This window comes from Camelus ferus, chromosome 11 (assembly GCF_009834535.1).
Source record: "Camelus ferus isolate YT-003-E chromosome 11, BCGSAC_Cfer_1.0, whole genome shotgun sequence".
NCBI classification, from domain to species: domain Eukaryota; kingdom Metazoa; phylum Chordata; class Mammalia; order Artiodactyla; family Camelidae; genus Camelus; species Camelus ferus.
Window position 1 is genome coordinate 25811005 of NC_045706.1, and position 18699 is coordinate 25829703.

Sequence of the window (18699 nt, forward strand, 5' to 3'; positions counted from 1 at the left end):
GGCAACTCCTGTGGTCTTCTTAGGCCCCTGGAGTGGACCATTCAAAGCTTTTCTCTTTTCTTCCTTAATTCCTTGGTTCTACATGGCCCTTCCAGATATTCAAGTACATCAGCTTCAACAAGACCATGACCCAGCTCTCCTCCACGCTGGCCCGCTGTGCCAAGGACATCCTGGGCTTCGCTGTCATGTTCTTCATCGTTTTTTTTGCCTACGCCCAGCTAGGCTACCTGCTTTTTGGGACCCAAGTGGAAAACTTCAGCACTTTCATCAAGTGCATGTGTGTGTCCTGTCCCCTTCACTTCTTTCTAGCCCCTCACCCTCCATCTCTATGTGTCCTTGAGGCAGCTAGGTAGGTGTGTGGGCATGTCTGTGCTTAAAGTATCTGTGTGAGAGTCCCTGGAAGCGCTGGTGTGTGTGCTCAGTACCTCTGTACCTCGTTCTGTCTCTATCAGATTGGGCTGGACCTGCTGTAAGGGATCTGAGTTCACCAGAGGGCAATAGTTAGAAGAGTGGGATGGGGGTGTGGATTGGGGTCAGGGCTATGTTTGGGCTCTGGGTGAAGCCAAGACCCTGGTCTCTCAGCTTCACTCAGTTCCGGATCATCCTTGGGGACTTTGATTACAATGCTATCGACAATGCCAACCGCATCCTGGGACCTGCCTACTTTGTCACCTATGTCTTCTTCGTCTTCTTTGTGCTCCTGGTAAGGATCCCTCTGGGGGGGGGGGGATTTGGGAACCTGAGGAGTGGAGGCATGGATGGCCTGCAGGGTGGAGTTTTGACTCCCTCCATGTTCCACACTAACGATTATGATCGATTTCTCAAATCAAGGATAAGGGAGCATGACCCATTGCTAACAGCATTGTGCTTGGGATCCTGAGATGTGGGACTTAGTAGGCTGCAGAGATGAGATGTTGAGAGCATTGGCTCTTTAGAGCATGTGTCTGGGACACTAATAGGGTCAATGGGTTCAATGCTGTTAGTGGGTCTGGGAGTGAGGACCCAGGTCCCTGCTTTATCCTCCAGAACATGTTCCTGGCCATTATCAATGACACATACTCAGAGGTCAAGGAGGAGTTGGCTGGACAGAAGGAAGAGCTACAGCTTTCAGACCTCCTGAAACAGGTGACTACTCCCTCTCCTGGAGCTGCACATCTGCATCAGGGTCCAGGTCCAAGGCTCTGAGTCCTGGTCTGTGCCTGACTGGTTAGGAGCCTGTGCCCTCATGTGCCTTGGACTTATCCCTGGGATCCTGTCACCTTCTAGGTGCGGGTGGGGGCAGGAGATGTTGAGGAGGCTGTGAGAACTGGTGCCTGTTTCCTTTCCCCTTGCAGGGGTACCACAAGACCCTACTGAGGCTGCGTCTAAGGAAGGAGCAGGTTTCGGAAGTGCAGAAGGTCCTGCAGGGTGGGGAGCAGGAGACCCAGTTCGAGGATTTCACCAACACCTTGAGGGAGTGAGCAACCAGAGATCCAACCTTCTCTGACATTAGTCTATAAGTCCTTGACCCTCAACCATCCACCCTTTGCCTATAAGCCTCTGATCTTGGCTTATGGTGCTCTGACCTTGGTTTATAGGACTATGAGCTTGGCTTATAGGTCTCTGATCCTGACCTTCAGAATTGTGCCCTTGGTTTAAAGGACTCTGAGCATGTTCTATTGTATTCTGGATCTTGTTGAACAACTCTTAGGACTAATGTAATAATATAATTCCATAATCACTGTATACATCCCTCACTCCTTGAAAACTTTGATCTTGGTACTGTGCTCCCCAACAAACACAGATCTTTTCCTTTAACCATCCTCTCCCTGCTTCCCAGTTAAACATATTAACAAACATTGAACAAATATATTGTGAGCACCAGCTGTGGGCCAGACACACAATTAAATGAGACAAAGTCATTGTCCTCCAGGAGTTTATAGACATATAAGCAAATAAACAGAATCAGAGAACAAGTTTGACAACAGAAGTGACTAGAAGAGAGGGGCATGGATTAATAAAAGCATATACAAAAGCAAGGAGGTCTGAAATTGAGCAACACAGACAGGAGTCACTAGTAGCTGAGTATTGTTAAGGTATCAAATGAAAGGTGGAGCACAGGGGGAGCTGAGGCCAGTTAAATGGGCTCAGGCCACACTGGGAAAAGCCTTGGACGCCACTGCTCTATGCAAAGAATAGGGTGCTCAGTAGGGATTTTAAGCAGGGAATGGATATGTTTAGACTTGTATTTTAGAAAGATTAATTACTCTAGTAGCATTATGAGGGATGGATTTCAGGGATAAGGAGTGAAGGGGAGGCTATAGGACAGAGGGTGCAGGGAGGGGTCAGGTTATCTGGAGGCAAAGAGATTTTGCATAATCCCCATAGAAGATCACGAGGGCCTGAACCTAGTCAGTAGGAGTCACAGAAGGAAGAAATAGATTCAAGTGATTTCTTAGGGGATCAAATTGCTAGATCTTGGAGATCCTGGCTTTTCTACATGGTACCCTTCTTCCCTCTTGCCAGAGACTGAAAAAAACAAGTAGGGAGTCCATAACTGAGAGACCACAGCCATGGCAGCTCAGAAGTCATTTCATCACTCTGTTCTCCTCAGGCTGGGGCACACGGAGTATGAGATCACTGAGCTCACAGCTGCCTTCACCAGGTTTGACCAAGATGGGAATCGCATCCTGGATGAGAAGGAGCAGGAACAAATGCGACAGGACCTGGAGAAGGAGAGGGTGAGACTGGCTGGCTGGTGGAGAGGCAGTGTGAGGAAACTGCTCACCCTCCCCTCCCTGCCTGCACACCCAGAGAACACAAACCCAAACTGAAAATCCCCTGATGGTTGGGCAGGAAAGAGCTCTCTAGAATAGCGGTTCTCAAATTGCTGCACATTAGAACCCCCTGAGGAGCTTTTAAAAATTCTCAGGCCACATATCCTATACCAGAATCTCTGGGGAGTTGGGAGGCTCAGCCATCAGTCCTCTTTAAAAACTCTCAAGTAACTCATAGCCAAGGTTGATCGCCATTGCTCACCGTCATTGACTACAACCTTAAGGAGAAAAGGGCCAGTTGCGCAAGAATTCCTGACAATTCCTTCAGAGAACTTGCCCTCTCCTTGGGACTCCTAGCCCCTGCTAGGCCTGCTTCATCCCTATCCAGTGTACACCAAAAAGCCAGGGTCAAAAGGGACGGTGCCAGGGCACTGTCCCTTCTCTCCCAAACTGAGCTGGCTTCTAGTGAGCACCTTGTTAATCAGTGCTTCAAGGAGCTTGCATTTTGTTTCCTTGGAGGTGTTTCCCCACCAGAGGTTAGGCCCAGCTCTGTGTCCAGCACCACCACTCTGCTTCTGTCATCCCCAGAGTTTGAGAGGGAAGAGGAATAGCAGGAACTGGAGCCCAAGGCCCAGTCCTGAGAGCCCACTGGAGCAGGTGAGGGAGCAGGAGCTGATGGCTTCCCAGAGTCACCTTCTCCTCTCTGACCTCTGACTTCCTGATCAGGTGGCCCTCAATGCTGAGATTGAGAACCTGGGCCAGTCCATTGTGAGTAGCCCACCAGGCGAGTCAAGTCCAGAGGCTGCCAGAGCAGGTGGCTGGGTTTCAGAAGAATTCTACACGTACGTGCAGCCAGGGGCCAAGGGTTGACTGTGTTTATGATATCCTACCTTGAGTTTCTTTCCACAACCTTCCAATTCCCTGTCCTATCCTGTGAAGAACTTCTGTACCCCTTTAATTCTCCCTACAAGGCTGGCCTTACCTTCCTTGCTCCCATCCAAACATACACTGTTCTGTACCCCCTATCCCTGGAAACACCCAGGCCCCTAGACACATATTTCTGCTCCTTTGGTCTCTCAAATCCTGCACAGGCTCACAAGGAGAGTTTTGCAGCTGGAGACCACCCTGGAAGGAGTCATGTCCCAAGTTGATGCCGTGGGCTCAAAGCTGACCATGCTGGAGAGGAAGGGGCAGCTGGCTCCCTCTTCATGCACGGTGAGTGGCCCTTTATCCGGCTCCTGTTGGCTCCCCACAGCTGAACTCTACCATCTTTTCCACTCAGTGGGTGGAGGCAAAACATTTTTGAAAGACCAATGATTTCACTGCTCCTTGGGCAACATGTTCACAGTAGTCAGTGTATCAGCGGAGGTGGCGGGGGGAGGGAAGACCTGAAGTTGGTTGCTCTAGCCTGAGGGCTGCTTTGGCCTCTAGGAGATGATCTGGGGTTGGAGAAACAGATCCAGGTAAAAGGAAAGTGGGACACAAACTCTTCTTTCAAGTGACTTGTCTCTTTTTCTTCCAACAGGGGGAACAAGGCATTTGGGAGCACCTGCAGGCAGCCCCAGCCATGGCTCCAGCCCCCTGGGAACTCCAGAGTGGACAGGAGAGTGGTGGGGGAGGGGTCCTAAGGCATCAGACAGCAGGCTCCTCCCTCACCACCTCCCTGGAAGGACCCTTGGCACGTGCCCTCCACTTCTAGGGCAGCAGTTCCCACCATTGCTGCTGCTGAGTTCCACCCTATGTCTGGCCATTTGAGCCAATGTTTCTGTGTGTAGCCATGTAGCTCTGTGAAATAACAGAGCTCTCACTCCCTGTACTCTGAGCTCTGTTTAGATGATTTAAAAAAAATAGTCAGTAACAAACAAAATAAAGGAAGGGAGGGTAATGACTTTCCTAAGCATCTGGATAGCCACCATTTGTGAAAAAAGTAGAAGCTGAGAGAATAGCAGTATCTACATGTCTTCCTCCTTGCCAGTGAATCTTCTCCTCTGTGCATCTAGAGATATGTTGCCAGCACCCATGGAGTTCAAGTCTTCTCCATAGACCTTCCCTGTGAAAGAGAATGGGAAGCCAGAGAGGAGAGGAGCCTTTCTCATGTGAGGAGGTTATAATGTCACAGAGGATCTGGAGTGATGATGTCCCCCAACTTTCCCCCAGCAAAGTCCGTGAAGACTCAGTGGAAGAGCCTGCCTTCAGACATGCCACTGAACACTGTGGGGGCTGTAAACCAGGATGAAGATGGAGCCTGAGGAGAATCCGGCAAAGAAAGGACTTCAGGATTCCAAGATCTTTGGATAAAATGTGGTGGGCTCCGATTCTGTCCTTCCATAGGACAACGTGGGTTCCCCTGGTGATAGTCAATAAAAATTCTTAGGAAACCCAGGACTTGGCAGTTGTTTCTGGGATTGCATGGGGGGAGAAGAGAGGCTGGAACTGTGAGCCATTCTTGTACTTGGGCTGGAGAAATCTCATCCCTGCTGGGAGGTGTAGAGTCTGGCAGTGACAATGTGAAGAAGCTGGGCTGCCCCAGGAGTCCTAAAATAAAAACTCTGGCTTATAGGAATGGTTTGAAATGGTGGGCACTATGATTGTACCACTGGAGAGAGTGGAAACAGTGATCTAGGGAGACCTTAGAGTGAAGAGAGTAAGGTGTGTGTGCGCACGCGCGCATGCACGCAGGGTGTGGGCAGTGAGAGTGCAGCTGGAGGATAACCAAAGACAAGACAAAAAACTCCTACAGCAAGATTTCAGGTATATAGGACTGCATCTTGAGACCTGCTATATAACCGCTCTCTTGCCTTGTGACCCTTATCCCTACCTTATTTTGCACCTTCCATTGCTCCCCAGTTTCTTTTTTCATCCATTCCCTTCACCCACCCCCATTCTCTTACCTCGTCAAATACATTCTGTACACCCAGGAGTCTTGTGAAACAGCTGAGTGTAATTAAGATAAACAGAGTGTATCCTCAGCCCTAAAAAAGTTATCATCTAAGCTTTCTTCAAGAAAGGCTGTATCAACCGAAGAGAAGTAGGTGCCAGCCTCCAGCTTAAAAATAAATGGTCCAATGTGTTGATGTTAATCCAGGACATTGGAAGGGAGAGTATTTCAGCTCAGGTCTAATGCCTGAAGGTTTCCCCAGAGCCTAGATGAGACTACCTTCAAAAGCATGGATTCCCTAAGCAGGCTTTCAGCGACTAGTACCAGCCAGGGTGAGAATTCTCTGGGGAGCGGCTAATTTGTCTCCGGTCACTTCAGTCAGTAGGCCACACCGGGCTCGACCCCTCCCCTCCCATACACGTTGTGTGTCTTCCTAGACTAGTGATTCCTCCAGGAAGGGGCCGCAGGATTGAGCGCATCCTTAGTTCCAGACGTTGGACTCTTGGCAGCAGATTGACTCACGAAAGCCCATTCTAGCTTCAATCCCGCCTTGGTGCTTACACTTTGTTATTATTCATAACGTACGGTACGACTTGAGGCTCAAGATCACAGGGCAGCGAATTCAGGGCGGGAGTGGGTGGGGCACGCCCGGCGCGCATGCGCAGGTATCCCAGAACCGGAAGCAGCGCGGGGCCGGGCATGGCGGCGGCGGCTGAGAGTGTCCCAGCCACCCACAGAGAGGAGCCCGTTCGAGGTATGCGGAGTGGATGGGGATGAAGTGTCGCGGGAGGCCTGAGGCTCCGGGTACGGGCCCGGGATGCCGGAGCGGGCAGGCGGGCACAGCGAGGCGCGCCTGTGTGTGCGTGCGTTTGTCCTGTCAGGGCGCCTGAGATGGTTTGGCCGCGGGGTCGGGTGTAAGCTGAGGCGGATTCAAGGGAGCAGAGTTGGCGTCTTTTGTGGCAAGGACGAGGCGAGGGACTTGAAATTATGACACATGAAGAATGGAGCCGATTTGATGGAATGAGGACAGGTGGGGATGTGGGGAGAGGCTGCTGTGCCTGGATTAGGACCAGGTGTAGGGCAGGGCACTTACTTATCCTCATTTGATCCAGATGATGCCGCCGTGGAAACAGCTGAGGAAGCAAAGGAGCCAGCTGAGGCCGACATCACTGAGCTCTGCCGGGATATGTTCTCCAAAATGGCAACTTACCTGACTGGAGAACTGACGGGTGAGGCGGGGCTTGGGTTGAGCAGGGGTCTGGCTCCAGACCTGGGAGGTGCTTTAGCAGCATCAGTCTGCGGCTCCCTTCCTAACCCTATAAACCTTGAAACATGCCTGTTTGAAGTTTGGGAGGTCAGGAATAGGTAGGAAAGAAGTCCATCCCTTCCCTGGAGAAATTTCACGAACTACTTTCAGAAACACCTAAGAATACTTACATTCCTGCAGGCCTCCGTAGTGTGGGCTGAAGCTGAGAAAACAAAAAAGAATTTATCAAGAAGTGCTCCCTTGGAGGAGGTGTATTTTGAACAGAGTTGTGAAGCAAATGATTGTCCCAAAAGTGGGAAATGACTAGTGAGTGAGGTGTTATAAGCAAGCAGTTTGTTTGGCTAAACTTTCATATTTACTACGTTAAAGAGAAATGAAATTGGAACTGACCCACAGATTTGGGGACCTATTAGGTTGGTCTGAGGATTTGGTGACCCACCCTTTGGAACATGATTAATTTTTTGGTCCAGTGTGTATTTCTAGGTGAACACATGACCCCTGTGTGGAGGAGGGTCCAAAAAATGACATCTGGCTTTTCATAAGGGTCTATTATATTGTTTCACTTCCCTAGGAAGTTGCTGTGAGCTAAATTTGTGAATCAGAGTCTATGAGAAAATGTTTGATACAGAATAGGAGGAGTTGTGTAATCAGCCTGATTACTTACTTGTTTATTTATTTCTGAGCAAGAGAAACCAGGCAACAAATCTATTTTTGGCTTTTCTTTAAAAATTCCCAAGATTTGGCAATACTAGTCCCTCATTCTTAAGAGGCTCTAGTTTACTAGAGCTGGGCACCTGTCTCCTTTAAATGGACCAGTGCTGTTCAATTTGTCCCCACTACTCCCTATTTTCTCTCTTTTACTGAGACCTGGTGTCAGTTGCCATTTATTACTGTTCTTATATTGTTTTTAGTAGTGGTACAGAGTGGTTTTCTGTACCAATATCTATCAAAATTGGTGAAGTAAATGATAGACTAAGAGGATTATGTTCCAAGAAGTAGGAGAGAGCATATTTCTATGTGGAAATGGATAATTTTGTGTTTAATTTTCAAATCCTTGGCTTGCTTCACTCATTTACATTATGTTGCTGGCTTCTAGGTATTTGAGTGGCCCTTGTTTTAGAGAGACTAATTTGATAGCAGTGAGAGTATGGATATGGAGGAAAGAGAGAAGAGCAATATTGCAGATGAAAAGTAGTGGTCTGTGACAGAGTGATGGGAAAAGGAATGGGAAGGAGAACATGATGCAAGAACATTACAGAAGTGGAATTTATAGAACTTGTGGAAGTGGGTATTGAGGGATGGGAGCCGCTTAAGATGTGTCTGAGGTTTTAAGCCTGGGTAGTGCCATCAGCCAAAATTGGCAAGTTCGAAAGAGGAACCATGTTTAGTGTGAAAATAATATTTTCAGTTTTGGCTTGGCTGATTTTAGATATTACTGGGACACTCAGGTGACTATTACCAAGACATTCAGGTGACTTACACATGTTAGTCCAGAGCTCAGTGTGTGATCAGAGCAGGAATAGAGTTGGGAGCCACCCATGTAAACATCAGTCATGTGTGACAGCTGAGGAAGAGTGGGGCACTGATAATTAAGTGAGTTGGCTGAGAAGAGATCTGGCATAGAAACTCAGAAAGAGCTGTGAGAAAGAGATTAGAAAATGCTACAGCGGCCAAGGGACATGAGCATTTCAGGAAGAGAGGGAGATCAGTAATGTCAGATACTATGGGGAGGCCTAGGAGGATAACAACTGCAAAAAGGCCATGAATTTGGGGGTTAGGATAGTGCTGATGACCTTCGAGCATGTAATTTCTCTGGATGATGGGAGCAGAGACCAGAATGGATGGGCTTACAGGAGTGAATAGTGAAGAAGAGGAAGCAGTGAGTGTAAGGTACTCTTTCAAAAGGGTTAGCAGTGAAGCTCCTTTGCTTTACTGAGCAAATGATGTAGGTGTAGAATAGAGGGAGGGCTTTTGGGCTGGAAGAAACATGAATATATTTCTAGATAGAGAGGGAAGTGCCAGGATGGAGAGGGTTTGGAAATGCGGGGGAGAGGAGGTGATTGAAGAGAGGCCCTGAAGAGGTAGAAGGGTTTGGGATCAGGAGCACAGGAGGAGGAGTTGTCTTGGAAGAGTAGGAGCACTTCTGCCTCTTGGGAAGATGTTAAGGTACAGAGAAGTTTAGAAGTGAGGCAAAAAGATTGAGGCAGCTTATGTAAGTGGGCTTGGCTTTTGGGAAAACTGGAGTAAAGGCCATTTGCTTTGAGCAGGGCTGGGGAAGGGAATTGAGGGTATGAGAAACAGACAAATGGTTTGAATAAATGCATAAAATGCAATATAGAATCACAAGTAATAAATGAGTTACTGAGAAGTGTTGAGGTCCTAGTTGATTTTATATGTATTTTGATATTTACATTTGCTGCAATCTGCCGTATTACATGTTTTCGTGCTGTAGAGGTACCAAGACTATTTCACTTCCCTTTTCTTGGTACATGAGTTTATCATTTCCCTTTCTAACTAAGATCCTGAAGCTTCTGAATCTCACTTGATTTAAATAGTGTGTTGATTGTTGCCTGAGTTTCTACTTAGACATTCAGAGTATGCAGGCTGAGTATAAATGTCATAGATCAAAAGTGGCTTGCTCCTTTGTCATTCCCTAGGTCCTCCCTTGAACTACTATTTGGCCTATTAATTCCATATTCCAGGGATCTAAGACAAATCTTAAAAGCATCACATCTTCTGTTTGTTTTAAAGCCACCAGTGAAGACTATAAGCTCTTGGAAAATATGAATAAACTAACCAGCCTGAAGTATCTTGAAATGAAAGATATTGCTATAAACATTAGTAGAAACTTAAAGGACTTAAACCAGAAGTGTAAGTAATAATTTTTACAATTAAATATGTTTGTATTTAATGTTCTTTTGTGCTTGGGGTGGTGGGGAAGGGAAGAGAATATGGCCTCTATCCTCAGGAAGCTCATTTTCTAAAAGTGAATTACAAAGTTAAGGTGAATTTCTTCCATTCTGAGGATTAGCGTACCTTGGTGTATGGTTATTCTGCTTCTGAATCTTGATTTGATCAGCTTATTCCTGGAAAACAGGGGGCAGAGGAAGGGTGGCCAGATTCTAGTGAACTGATTCAACAATGAAATCCATGAAGGACTACTCTATAAACAGAAAACCAGAACATCTATAAATGGAAAACACTGCTTTAGACTAGTAAGATATATTATTTCTATTGACTTACCTTTGTGTTCCCTGTCTTTAGAGCCCTCTTTCTTGGTCCGGGAGTACCCAAGAAACTGAATCAGTAATGGAAGGATTGCTTGAGGAGCAAGGAATTTAAAAGAGAGGAAAGTCAAATGAGAGAGGCTTAACTTTGTCTAGGTCATCTGATCAACTAGCTACTGTCTTCTGAGGTGTCTGCCCTACTAGTGATCAGAGCCATGTCACTCTACCTACTGGGTCTTAGGCAGAGCTGGAGAGACAGTAGCATTCTTACTTTTCCACTGTTTTCTACACTCCTTGTTGAAGCCGTATAAACCTGTGGTCTATCTTTGTTTTTAAAGATGCTGGACTGCAGCCTTATCTGGATCAGATCAATGTCATTGAGGAGCAGGTAGCAGCTCTCGAGCAGGCAGCCTACAAGCTGGATGCATATTCAAAAAAACTGGGTAACTATTTTTATTTCTATTTTCATTTGACAAGAGTACCCTCCTGCCAATATGACCTTATCTAATATGATAGCTAACGTTTATGGTATGCCTGCAGTTATCTATTTTAATCTTCACAAACCTCTTGAGAGTAACTTTTTATTATTGGTAGTAGTAATAAAATAACGTTTCCCGAGTACTTAATGATCTGTCAAGGCACTGTTTTTTTGTGTCTTTTATGTTTTTTATCCTTCCAATAATCTATGAGCTAAGTGTGTGATTTTTATCCCCATTCTATAGAAGAGGAAACTGTGGTTGAAGGGGTTATAACTTCCTTAAGGATACAAAGCTGGTATATGAAAGAGCTTTATTCCAAACTAGATCTGATTAATTATAAAGCTCAAGCTCTTAATTGTGGTTCAGCAGGCTGAAGCATCTTTAATGATGTAGTTCATGTCTTAAAAAACAGGATTGCTAATCAATGCCTTCTTGAAGGATTACTTTTCCTTTGAAGAGGAAACTGGCACTTTCAGTGTTGATGCCTTGCTAACTGGCTCTGGCTCTTGTATCTATAGTTAAAAATAATAAAGTTGTTTTTAACCAAGGTATAATTTACAGATTATTTTTATCATTGACAGTTGTTGACTACTTCAAGAGACTGGTCTTTAGCACACTGAGATTTGACATGGGTGGTGATTAATGATTTCATTGGCCACCGTTAAATTTACTAAATGGCGACTGTGAACTTTAGAAGGTGTTGTACCAGATGCTTTCAAGCTTTCAAAGAAAAAGAGATATATCATTAAGAGGCTTATTTGATTGTTTTCCTAGAGTGAGGGGTAGGGTTAAGAATATAAAAGGTGAAACCTACACTTACACTTCTTGAGACTTCCAGTCTGGCTCCCACAGGGTTCCTGGGACAGAGCCTAGAGAAGCAATTTCCTGTGCTTACTAAAGCTCCCGGGTGGCTCAAGTGTCCTTAGAGCTCCTTAATCCTGGTGGAGCCATCTGAGCAGGTGCTGTTAACAGGGTTAGAACTTAGGGAACTTGTGTTAGGCTCTCAATTCTGTGTGTGTGTGGTTGACTCTTTATCTTAAGTTGTGTGCATTGATTATATTTGGACAGATATCCAAATATCTGTCTTTAGCTAATATGATAGCATTTATGGACACAATTTGGATAGCTAGGAAGACTGAAGCTAATAGATTTTTTTTAATGTAATAGACATTTTTGATTTTGCCTGGAAATGCTAACTAAAAAGTATCTTTGTGAGAGTCAGTTTTAAAAGATACAACTTTCTCTCCCCCTCCCCACTGCAGAAGCCAAGTACAAGAAGCTGGAGAAGCGATGAAAACTTATTCCTATGGGACAAAGTCTTTTTTAATGTGGAAGAATGTTTTATAAGACCTGAATCCTGAGGCTGATGAATTGTCAGAACTCCTCAAAAGGCAACTATGCTGGTCATCCCAGAAAACATCCCAACATTGGAGTAAACTGGAGAACCGTGGCTACTCCTGAACTTCTTTGGAGGCAGTATCCCTCAGAAACTCACACTTATAACTCCTTACTTTTTACTTGAATGCTTCATCATCTATTCAGGACAGAGAGTCTCTCAAAAGTTCAGGATAAACCTGGGCTTGCCAGTAGAATCAAATGAGAGGACCTGTTTTCCCTGAAAGTAGTTGATTACTGCATTATTTTCTTAAATGGCTGGTTTTTGAGTGACTGTATAAATTTTTTTTTTCTGTTAAGGACGCTAATGTATTGCTAACAAGATTCTAAATTTAAAAAGGAAAACAACAACAACAAAAAGGAAAAAACAGTCTTGTTCTTGACAGTTTGTCACCTTGTGAATGTCAGTAATTTACTTTTCTATAACATTGCAAATAACAGAAAATGAAACAATTTCAGAACAAATCTTCTAGACTGAGCGGAAACAGTGAAAGGAGTGTTGTTGCAATAGCTTGGTGTATGTGATGGGCCCCTCCTGTCTTTTCTCTGTGTGAGTCGGATGGCTGGGGATGACATCTTGACATGTGCTCCCTTTTGGAAATATAAGGACAGGATGTGTATGTGTGTGTACATGTTAAGTGGGGAGGTGGAGCTGCCACTTGGGCTGCTACTTATTAAATAAAGCATTTTATAAAATATCTTCCTACTTGTGTCTGCAGGATCAGGGAGGCTCCTGGGACCTGATCGTGTTCCTTTCGTACTAAAGACATAAGTGCATGTGACTGACCTGTCTAGTTTGAAAGACAGGCAACCATATTCAGAGTTGGATGTCAGCAGTTAGGAAGGTCCCCAATTCTATCTCTGAAAGAGTTCTTTGTTCTGTTTCTGTCATTTCCCACCATTTATGTTCCAGCCTACCATCATTTATCCTCTGCTTCTCTGGACTATTGCTGTGATGTCTTCTCATCTTAACTATCCCTCCAACCCGCCCTCCACACTGCTGCCAGACCAGTCTTTCTAAAATGTAAACTGGCCACATTCTTATGCTTAGAATCCTTTTGTGACTTCTCATGGATGAAGGTTTTTTCTTCATAAACTTTCTACTTTACAATAGATTTATATTTGCAGGAAAGTTGTAAAGATAACACAGAATTCCATGGATGAGTTTTCATATCTCACTGTTTCCTCTTCCTGAAATTATTACCTGCCCATGTTTGACAAACTTCTACTCTTCTCCAAATTGTCTTAATCTCCACTCCTGGGCTGTGCTGTATTACCCCCCAAAGTAGAAAAAATATGTCCTTTGTGTACCAGTAATACAGGAGCATCAATATTTGTGAGGCAGATAACTTCATTTTTCCCAAAAAAGCATTGTAGAAATTGTGAGGAAAATCAGAACTTTGTTTTTCTTCCTTAAACTTATTTTACATTAATTTTGAATTTCTTGGCTGCCCTTGGTGAGTTTTTCCTGCCCCTCAGTTGTCAGAAACTTGCTTTTGTTTCTACTTCCTTAAACACTGTTGTCTCCTACCAATTGGGCTGAATTCTCCCAAAAAGTCAATGTTACAAAAAACAAAACTAAAAAGGTGGGTGGGCTATTCTAGATTAAAAGAGACTAGAGATAGAATTGAATCCAAGTGTGAAAGTTGATTGGATCTTGAATGAAAACAAATAAAGTTATAAAATAAATTTGGAGAGACAAAAAAACTTTAAATATAAATATGTGTTGCGGGGTGTTAGCTAAAAATTGGCACTTGCCATCTGCCTCTGAAAGAACTGGATCACGTTGGCACTTGTCATCTAACTCTGTATTAAATTACAAGCCGCTGCAGCCACTGACCTCCAACAATCCCTGAAAGGAGTTCAGGATAGAGATCAGGAATGAGGCACTCTATGCTCTGGGAAAACTGCCTGAACAGGCCTTCAGGTAGTTAGATATTTTCAGGAGAAAATTTTATGACCCCAATTCTTATGTCTCCTCATATCTAGAAAAGCACCATAGTCATTAATGGTGACATCTGCTTCTTGTGACTACCCGCAGCCTCTGCCTAAACGTGTGCTTGATTGCACATACCCCACTTCACTGAAATCAGATATAATACTGAGTTTTCCCCCTGCCTCTTTAGAACAGTTTCACAGAGCTATCTGAGGTGCTGTCTCCTGGGCTATAGTTCTCATTTTGCCCCAAATAAAACTTAACCCACAACACTCACATTGTGTGATTTTATTTCAGTCGACGGGGGATATTATTGAATTAATGTTGATTTTCTTAGATGTGTTAAATGGTATTTTGGTTATACAGGAGGATATTCTTAGGAAATACATGCTGAGATATTCCTGATGTCTTCAATTTACTTTCAAATGACAGAATAAATTGCTTATATACCTCGAAGGAGAGAAGGTGGAGGGAGAAGTAAATTTGCCAACTTGTTACTAGATCCAGATGATTGCCTTTGTTCTTTCCACTTTCTGATAGGTTTAAAACTTACAAAAAGCATGTGTGGAGGGAGTCTGTCTTCTCCACCAGAGTTACATTATTAGGTTGGGGCCGACATTGTTCCAGGAACTTTCTAGCAACTCAGTACTTTTAATTGGCCCCAAATAAAAAATTACAACTGGATTGCTTTTCATCATTTCACTTTCCCCCTCCTTCCCTCTCCATTCCTCCTATAGGTGAAACCTCCTGAGAGAGGCTTCTGTCCCTCGGTGCTCTCCGTAGATAACTGAGTTTTCATTGGCTGGGTTCGTTGACGTCTTACTGTAGTGCGACCGCATTTTCCGGAGGAGCGTGGGTTTGGTGTCCCAATTTGCCGTGGTCGTCTTGACCCAGGCTGTTAGGGCGGATGGCTCAGAAGCCCTTGCGCCTGTGAGTGACCCTGAATCTGAAGAGTGTGTGTGTGTCTGCTGGTGGGGTGTGTGTGTGTCTGAGTCTGCTGGCGGGGGGGGGGGGGGGGGGGTCTTGATCTAAATGGGAAGGGAGGAGGAAAAGGCGAGAGTGGGAGGAGGATAGAGAGCGCCCAGCGCGTTTTTGCCTCACCCGGTGCCAGCCTCTTTTCCCGGGCCATTTTCGCTCCCGAGGAGGGGAACTCTTGGCGACACTCGCTGGGACAGGCGGAAGCACCCAGCGTCAGGCCTCCTCCGTGTTAGGTCGTTCTGGCCTCTGACATCATTTCCCCTTCATTTCTCCTTGCACTCTTACTTACTTATTAACACAAAATTGTAGGCATGGGGTCCATTGATGGGCCCTGAGCAAGTGGTAGGCTAGAGAGAGAGGTGAGGTCTCTGCCCTGGCATTCTTTTTGAGAGGTTGGTTAGGAGAGGACTTCCATTCATCTATTCATTGAATAATTGCAGTGTGCTAGGTACCGTGCTAGCTGTTGCACAGATGGCTCTTCTGCCTTTGTGGATCTTACAGTTTAGAGGAACGGCTATTAATCGAGGAATCCAGATAAATGTTAAATTACGGTACTGATAAATGTCAGGAGGAAAAGTTTGACGATTCTGGGAAGATGTATAATAGGGTATTTGGCTTAAGGTGAGGGATCAAGGAAGTGAGGATTGAGCCCTGATTAATAGCTTTGTCTTTATCCTAAAAAAGTCATTGGAATGTTTCAGAATGTCTTGGCATGAATCGTGTTTTCACTTTGGAAAGCGATTCTGACTGCAATCTGGAGAACAAATTAGAGGCAAAGTAGGGGACAGCTAGGATTAGAGTGAAGGCAGAGGAGAAGTGTGGGAACTCAAGGTTTATTTAGGAAAGGATATCATCAGGGTTTGGAGATAGTTTGGTTATGAATGAGAAGGAATTGGCACTGTCTGGGTCCTAGATTTCTTTCTTCAGTGAGATGGGAAATACTGGAAAAGGGCCCACATAAGGAGATGATGAATTTTGAGGTGTTTTGATGGTGTACGAACCAGGCAGTGGCTCTCCCAGAAACAGCTGTAATTCCATGTGACAACTGCTATGAGAGAGAAGTGCAGGATCCTCTGGGAGCAACAGAAATTAGTGGCTATAGGGGTTGGAGGGCTTCCTTGAAGAGGTGGTGCTCAGAAGATAAATGAGAATGCTTAATAATTTATTACAGAGCTTGCTCTGAAAAGCTAAATGGGTTTCTGAAGTTTTGAGAAGAGATCTTTCTGAGCTGATCAGGAAGGCTTCAGAGATGTGCTAGGCCTTGAAGGATGGGAAAAATTTAGACTCAGGATGGGTAGGGTGGGACTGTTAGGAGAAATAACTACCCCAGGAGAATGGCAGAAGCAGAGAGTTATCAGATGGACAGTGGTGAAGGTTTCTGTTATGGAAGCTTGGAGAAAGCACTGGGGAGAGACATCAAGGACTTGCAGAAAGCTGTGGATCCTTAGGCAGTGGAGTTGTCTTAGTGTTTTTTAAAGAACATTAAACTGTTAGTTTTATATAGGATGGACAGGAAGAAGAGGAGGCATTGGAGAAAATATAAGCAAAGTATTCTCTTTGTATCCAATACCAGAGTCATTGTATTTCTCTCTGATTCTGCCTCTGCTGTAACTACAGGACTCTCAGTTGCTCAGCCTTGTAATTGTCCTCCATTCCTACTTCTCCACTCCAGTTTGTGTTTAAGTCTTGAGAGTTCTAAATTTCTCATCATTTCTCTCCTCCCCATCTTCATGTAACATTGCCCTCTTTGCCAGCATTTTTGCTTATAGTCACTTGTTCCTCCAGACCATCATTCACTCTGTTACTAAAATGATCTTTCTAAAACAGTCACTACCTAGCTTGAAAATGTTCAGTGATATGGACAATAAAGCACACCAGAAAGACAAACTGACAAAACAATAAGATCTATAATTTTTCAAGATGAGTTAAAAGACATTAAGAAAATGATATGAGAAGTGGAGAAACCATATAAATCATATACCTCACAACCTAGGGTCAGTCCCCCTTACAAACTTTAGCTCTTGCCAATTTCTACCTCCCTGCCGCATAACACTTTACACATACGTCCTATTACTGCCCTTTTTCTATAAATTTGTAACTGTCAGAGTATTTCCCCTTCCCTGATAGTGAGCTCTCTGAGGCTTAAACTGAGTCTTCATCTTCTTTATACTCCTAGCATGTCCTTAGCAAAGTACTTGGCATATTGTACTTAGCAAGCATGTTACAGGTGTCCAGAGTGTTTTTGTGGAGTGGATGACTGAAGCCTTGTGCTAAGGTAGTGGCAGTGGAAATGAAAAAGACGAAATGATTGTGAAGGATGTTTGTAAAAAGAGATTGATGATACTTGATGACTGGAAGGGAGATTTTTGACTCTTGATAACCAAGTCGACAGTAGACCCGTCCACAAAACTTGGCAAGTGAGAAGAAACTGGTTCAATTTTGGAGGAAATGATAAGCTAAATTTTAGATATAGTGGGTTGAAGGTGTTGGTGAGATCTGTAGGTGGAGCTGCCCAGTAGTCATTAAAGTTCACATGCATTGAACCTCTCAGGTAATCTCAGAGAGAGTGGGTCACATGCCTACCTGATCCAGGAAGACTAGTATGTGTCATATCTGGCAGGCCTATTTGGGTGTCCTGAATTGCCTTAACATTTATCTCTTACTTGCAGCTTGGCGTGTGGAGATGTTGAAGGGAAATTTGATGTTTTATTCAATAGAGTTCGAGCAATTCAGAAGAAAAGTGGAAACTTTGATGTAAGATGTTTCCTTTTACTGCATTTATTTGGACTGTTGTAGTCAGACACACTAAAATAATGTTTGGCCTCCTTTATACATTTCTCAATTGAACACACACTCTCCTTGCTTGTTAGATTGCGTTCCTTTTGTGTGCATGAGAACTTAGTAGCTGCAGAGTGGTATGGGAAGGGAGACCTGTTTACTGTAGACCTTTGAATACTTTTTGAATTGGAATCATGTTACTTTATTACCATACACAAAGCTGAGAACAAACTAGCAAAACTTCCGTGATTCTGACTACTGGGTTTGGGAAGCACAGATCTATTTCATAGGTATATGGTATAGATTAAGTCAGATAGCATATGTGCAAATGCTTCACAAACTAAAGAACCTTATGTAATTGTTACAGATTGCCAACTAGACTGTAAATTCCTGTAGTACAGAAGAGTATTCTAGATATGAGGATAATTTGTTCATTGGGTTAAATGTTGAATAAAGGCAGCAGCAGGCAGGAAATGTGTCCTTTATACCCTGTTTCTCTCAGGGTATCTAATATTTAAAGTTTTGTATTTCACAGAGGGATTCTTGAAGGTCGGATTTCTCCATTTTTTCCCCAGTCCTCTCATCCCCTTCCCCAACTTGAATTTGACAGCCAGTGAGCCAAGATTTAGTAGTTTATATAGAGTCAGAGTAACCACTACAATCACTGTGAAAGAATTATGTATAGAAATTCTGTAAATTGATTAAGGAAAAAACCTGGTTTGAGACCATTAAGAAGGGTAATTAGCTGAATAATGTTACTATCAGTTAGTTATGTATTATTTGATAATAAAAATCTCATATCTGTTTAAAACGCTCATTTTAGCTGCTGTTGTGTGTAGGAAATTTCTTTGGCACCACTCCAGATGCTGAATGGGAGGAGTATAAAACTGGCATCAAGAAAGGTACAAAACTTATTTTTAGCATATGATTTTTAACAAAATTTCAAGGCTAGGTAGTTCTTGCCAGGTTGGTTTTCACAAGTGTTAGTGACTTAAGAGCTTGCCT

General features: G+C 44.1%; 3 protein-coding genes and 1 long non-coding RNA gene across 9 annotated transcripts in view; 3 read left to right on the forward strand and 1 right to left on the reverse strand.

Moving 5' to 3' along the window:
- The window catches only part of PKD2L1 (polycystin 2 like 1, transient receptor potential cation channel), a 41542-nt gene extending 36181 nt beyond the window's left edge, over positions 1–5361 (forward strand). For 2 of the 3 annotated variants that reach the window (XM_014557781.2, XM_014557783.2), the window contains exons 8-15: positions 96–277; positions 583–703; positions 1027–1125; positions 1335–1456; positions 2594–2720; positions 3483–3598; positions 3848–3971; positions 4282–5361. In XM_014557781.2, coding sequence (XP_014413267.2) covers positions 96–277; positions 583–703; positions 1027–1125; positions 1335–1456; positions 2594–2720; positions 3483–3598; positions 3848–3971; positions 4282–4455 — 1065 coding nt within the window. In that variant the 3' untranslated portion in view covers positions 4456–5361. The remainder of the gene's footprint in view (positions 1–95; positions 278–582; positions 704–1026; positions 1126–1334; positions 1457–2593; positions 2721–3482; positions 3599–3847; positions 3972–4281) is intronic. The other variant, XR_004323839.1, reaches the window with a different exon arrangement.
- On the reverse strand, positions 1484–10279 carry LOC116667069. The gene is made up of 4 exons (XR_004323840.1): positions 10145–10279; positions 9938–9987; positions 7072–7103; positions 1484–2705 (listed from the first exon to the last, which is right to left on the reverse strand). It is a non-coding gene; the product is annotated as an uncharacterized LOC116667069 (long non-coding RNA).
- On the forward strand, positions 6280–12700 carry BLOC1S2 (biogenesis of lysosomal organelles complex 1 subunit 2). Its single transcript, XM_006182920.3, has 5 exons — positions 6280–6388; positions 6747–6863; positions 9653–9772; positions 10467–10571; positions 11870–12700. Exons 1-5 carry the CDS (start codon positions 6292–6294, stop codon positions 11899–11901), a joined length of 471 nt encoding a protein of 156 aa, XP_006182982.3. The 5' UTR covers positions 6280–6291; the 3' UTR covers positions 11902–12700.
- Positions 12701–14713: 2013 nt separating this feature from the next.
- CWF19L1 (CWF19 like cell cycle control factor 1) overlaps positions 14714–18699 on the forward strand; it is a 28063-nt gene continuing 24077 nt past the window's right edge. For 2 of the 4 annotated variants that reach the window (XM_006182919.3, XM_014557794.2), the window contains exons 1-3: positions 14714–14868; positions 17586–17670; positions 18518–18596. In XM_006182919.3, the coding sequence (XP_006182981.1) occupies positions 14846–14868; positions 17586–17670; positions 18518–18596 (187 nt within the window). In that variant the 5' untranslated portion in view covers positions 14714–14845. Of the gene's footprint in view, positions 14869–17585; positions 17671–18517; positions 18597–18699 lie in introns of those variants that run through there. The other 2 variants (XM_032491104.1, XM_032491105.1) reach the window with 2 other exon arrangements.

What these genes read in the sequence shown, in the direction of transcription:
- BLOC1S2 (XM_006182920.3), top strand. Translation starts at nt 6,292, where the DNA reads ATGCGCAGGTATCCCAGAACCGGAAGCAGCGCGGGGCCGGGCATGGCG. An exon ending in CAGAGAGGAGCCCGTTCGAG is followed by an intron (nt 6,389 to 6,746) that starts GTATGCGGAGTG and finishes CATTTGATCCAG; the next exon opens with ATGATGCCGCCGTGGAAACA. An exon ending in AAAGGACTTAAACCAGAAGT is followed by an intron (nt 9,773 to 10,466) that starts GTAAGTAATAAT and finishes TTGTTTTTAAAG; the next exon opens with ATGCTGGACTGCAGCCTTAT.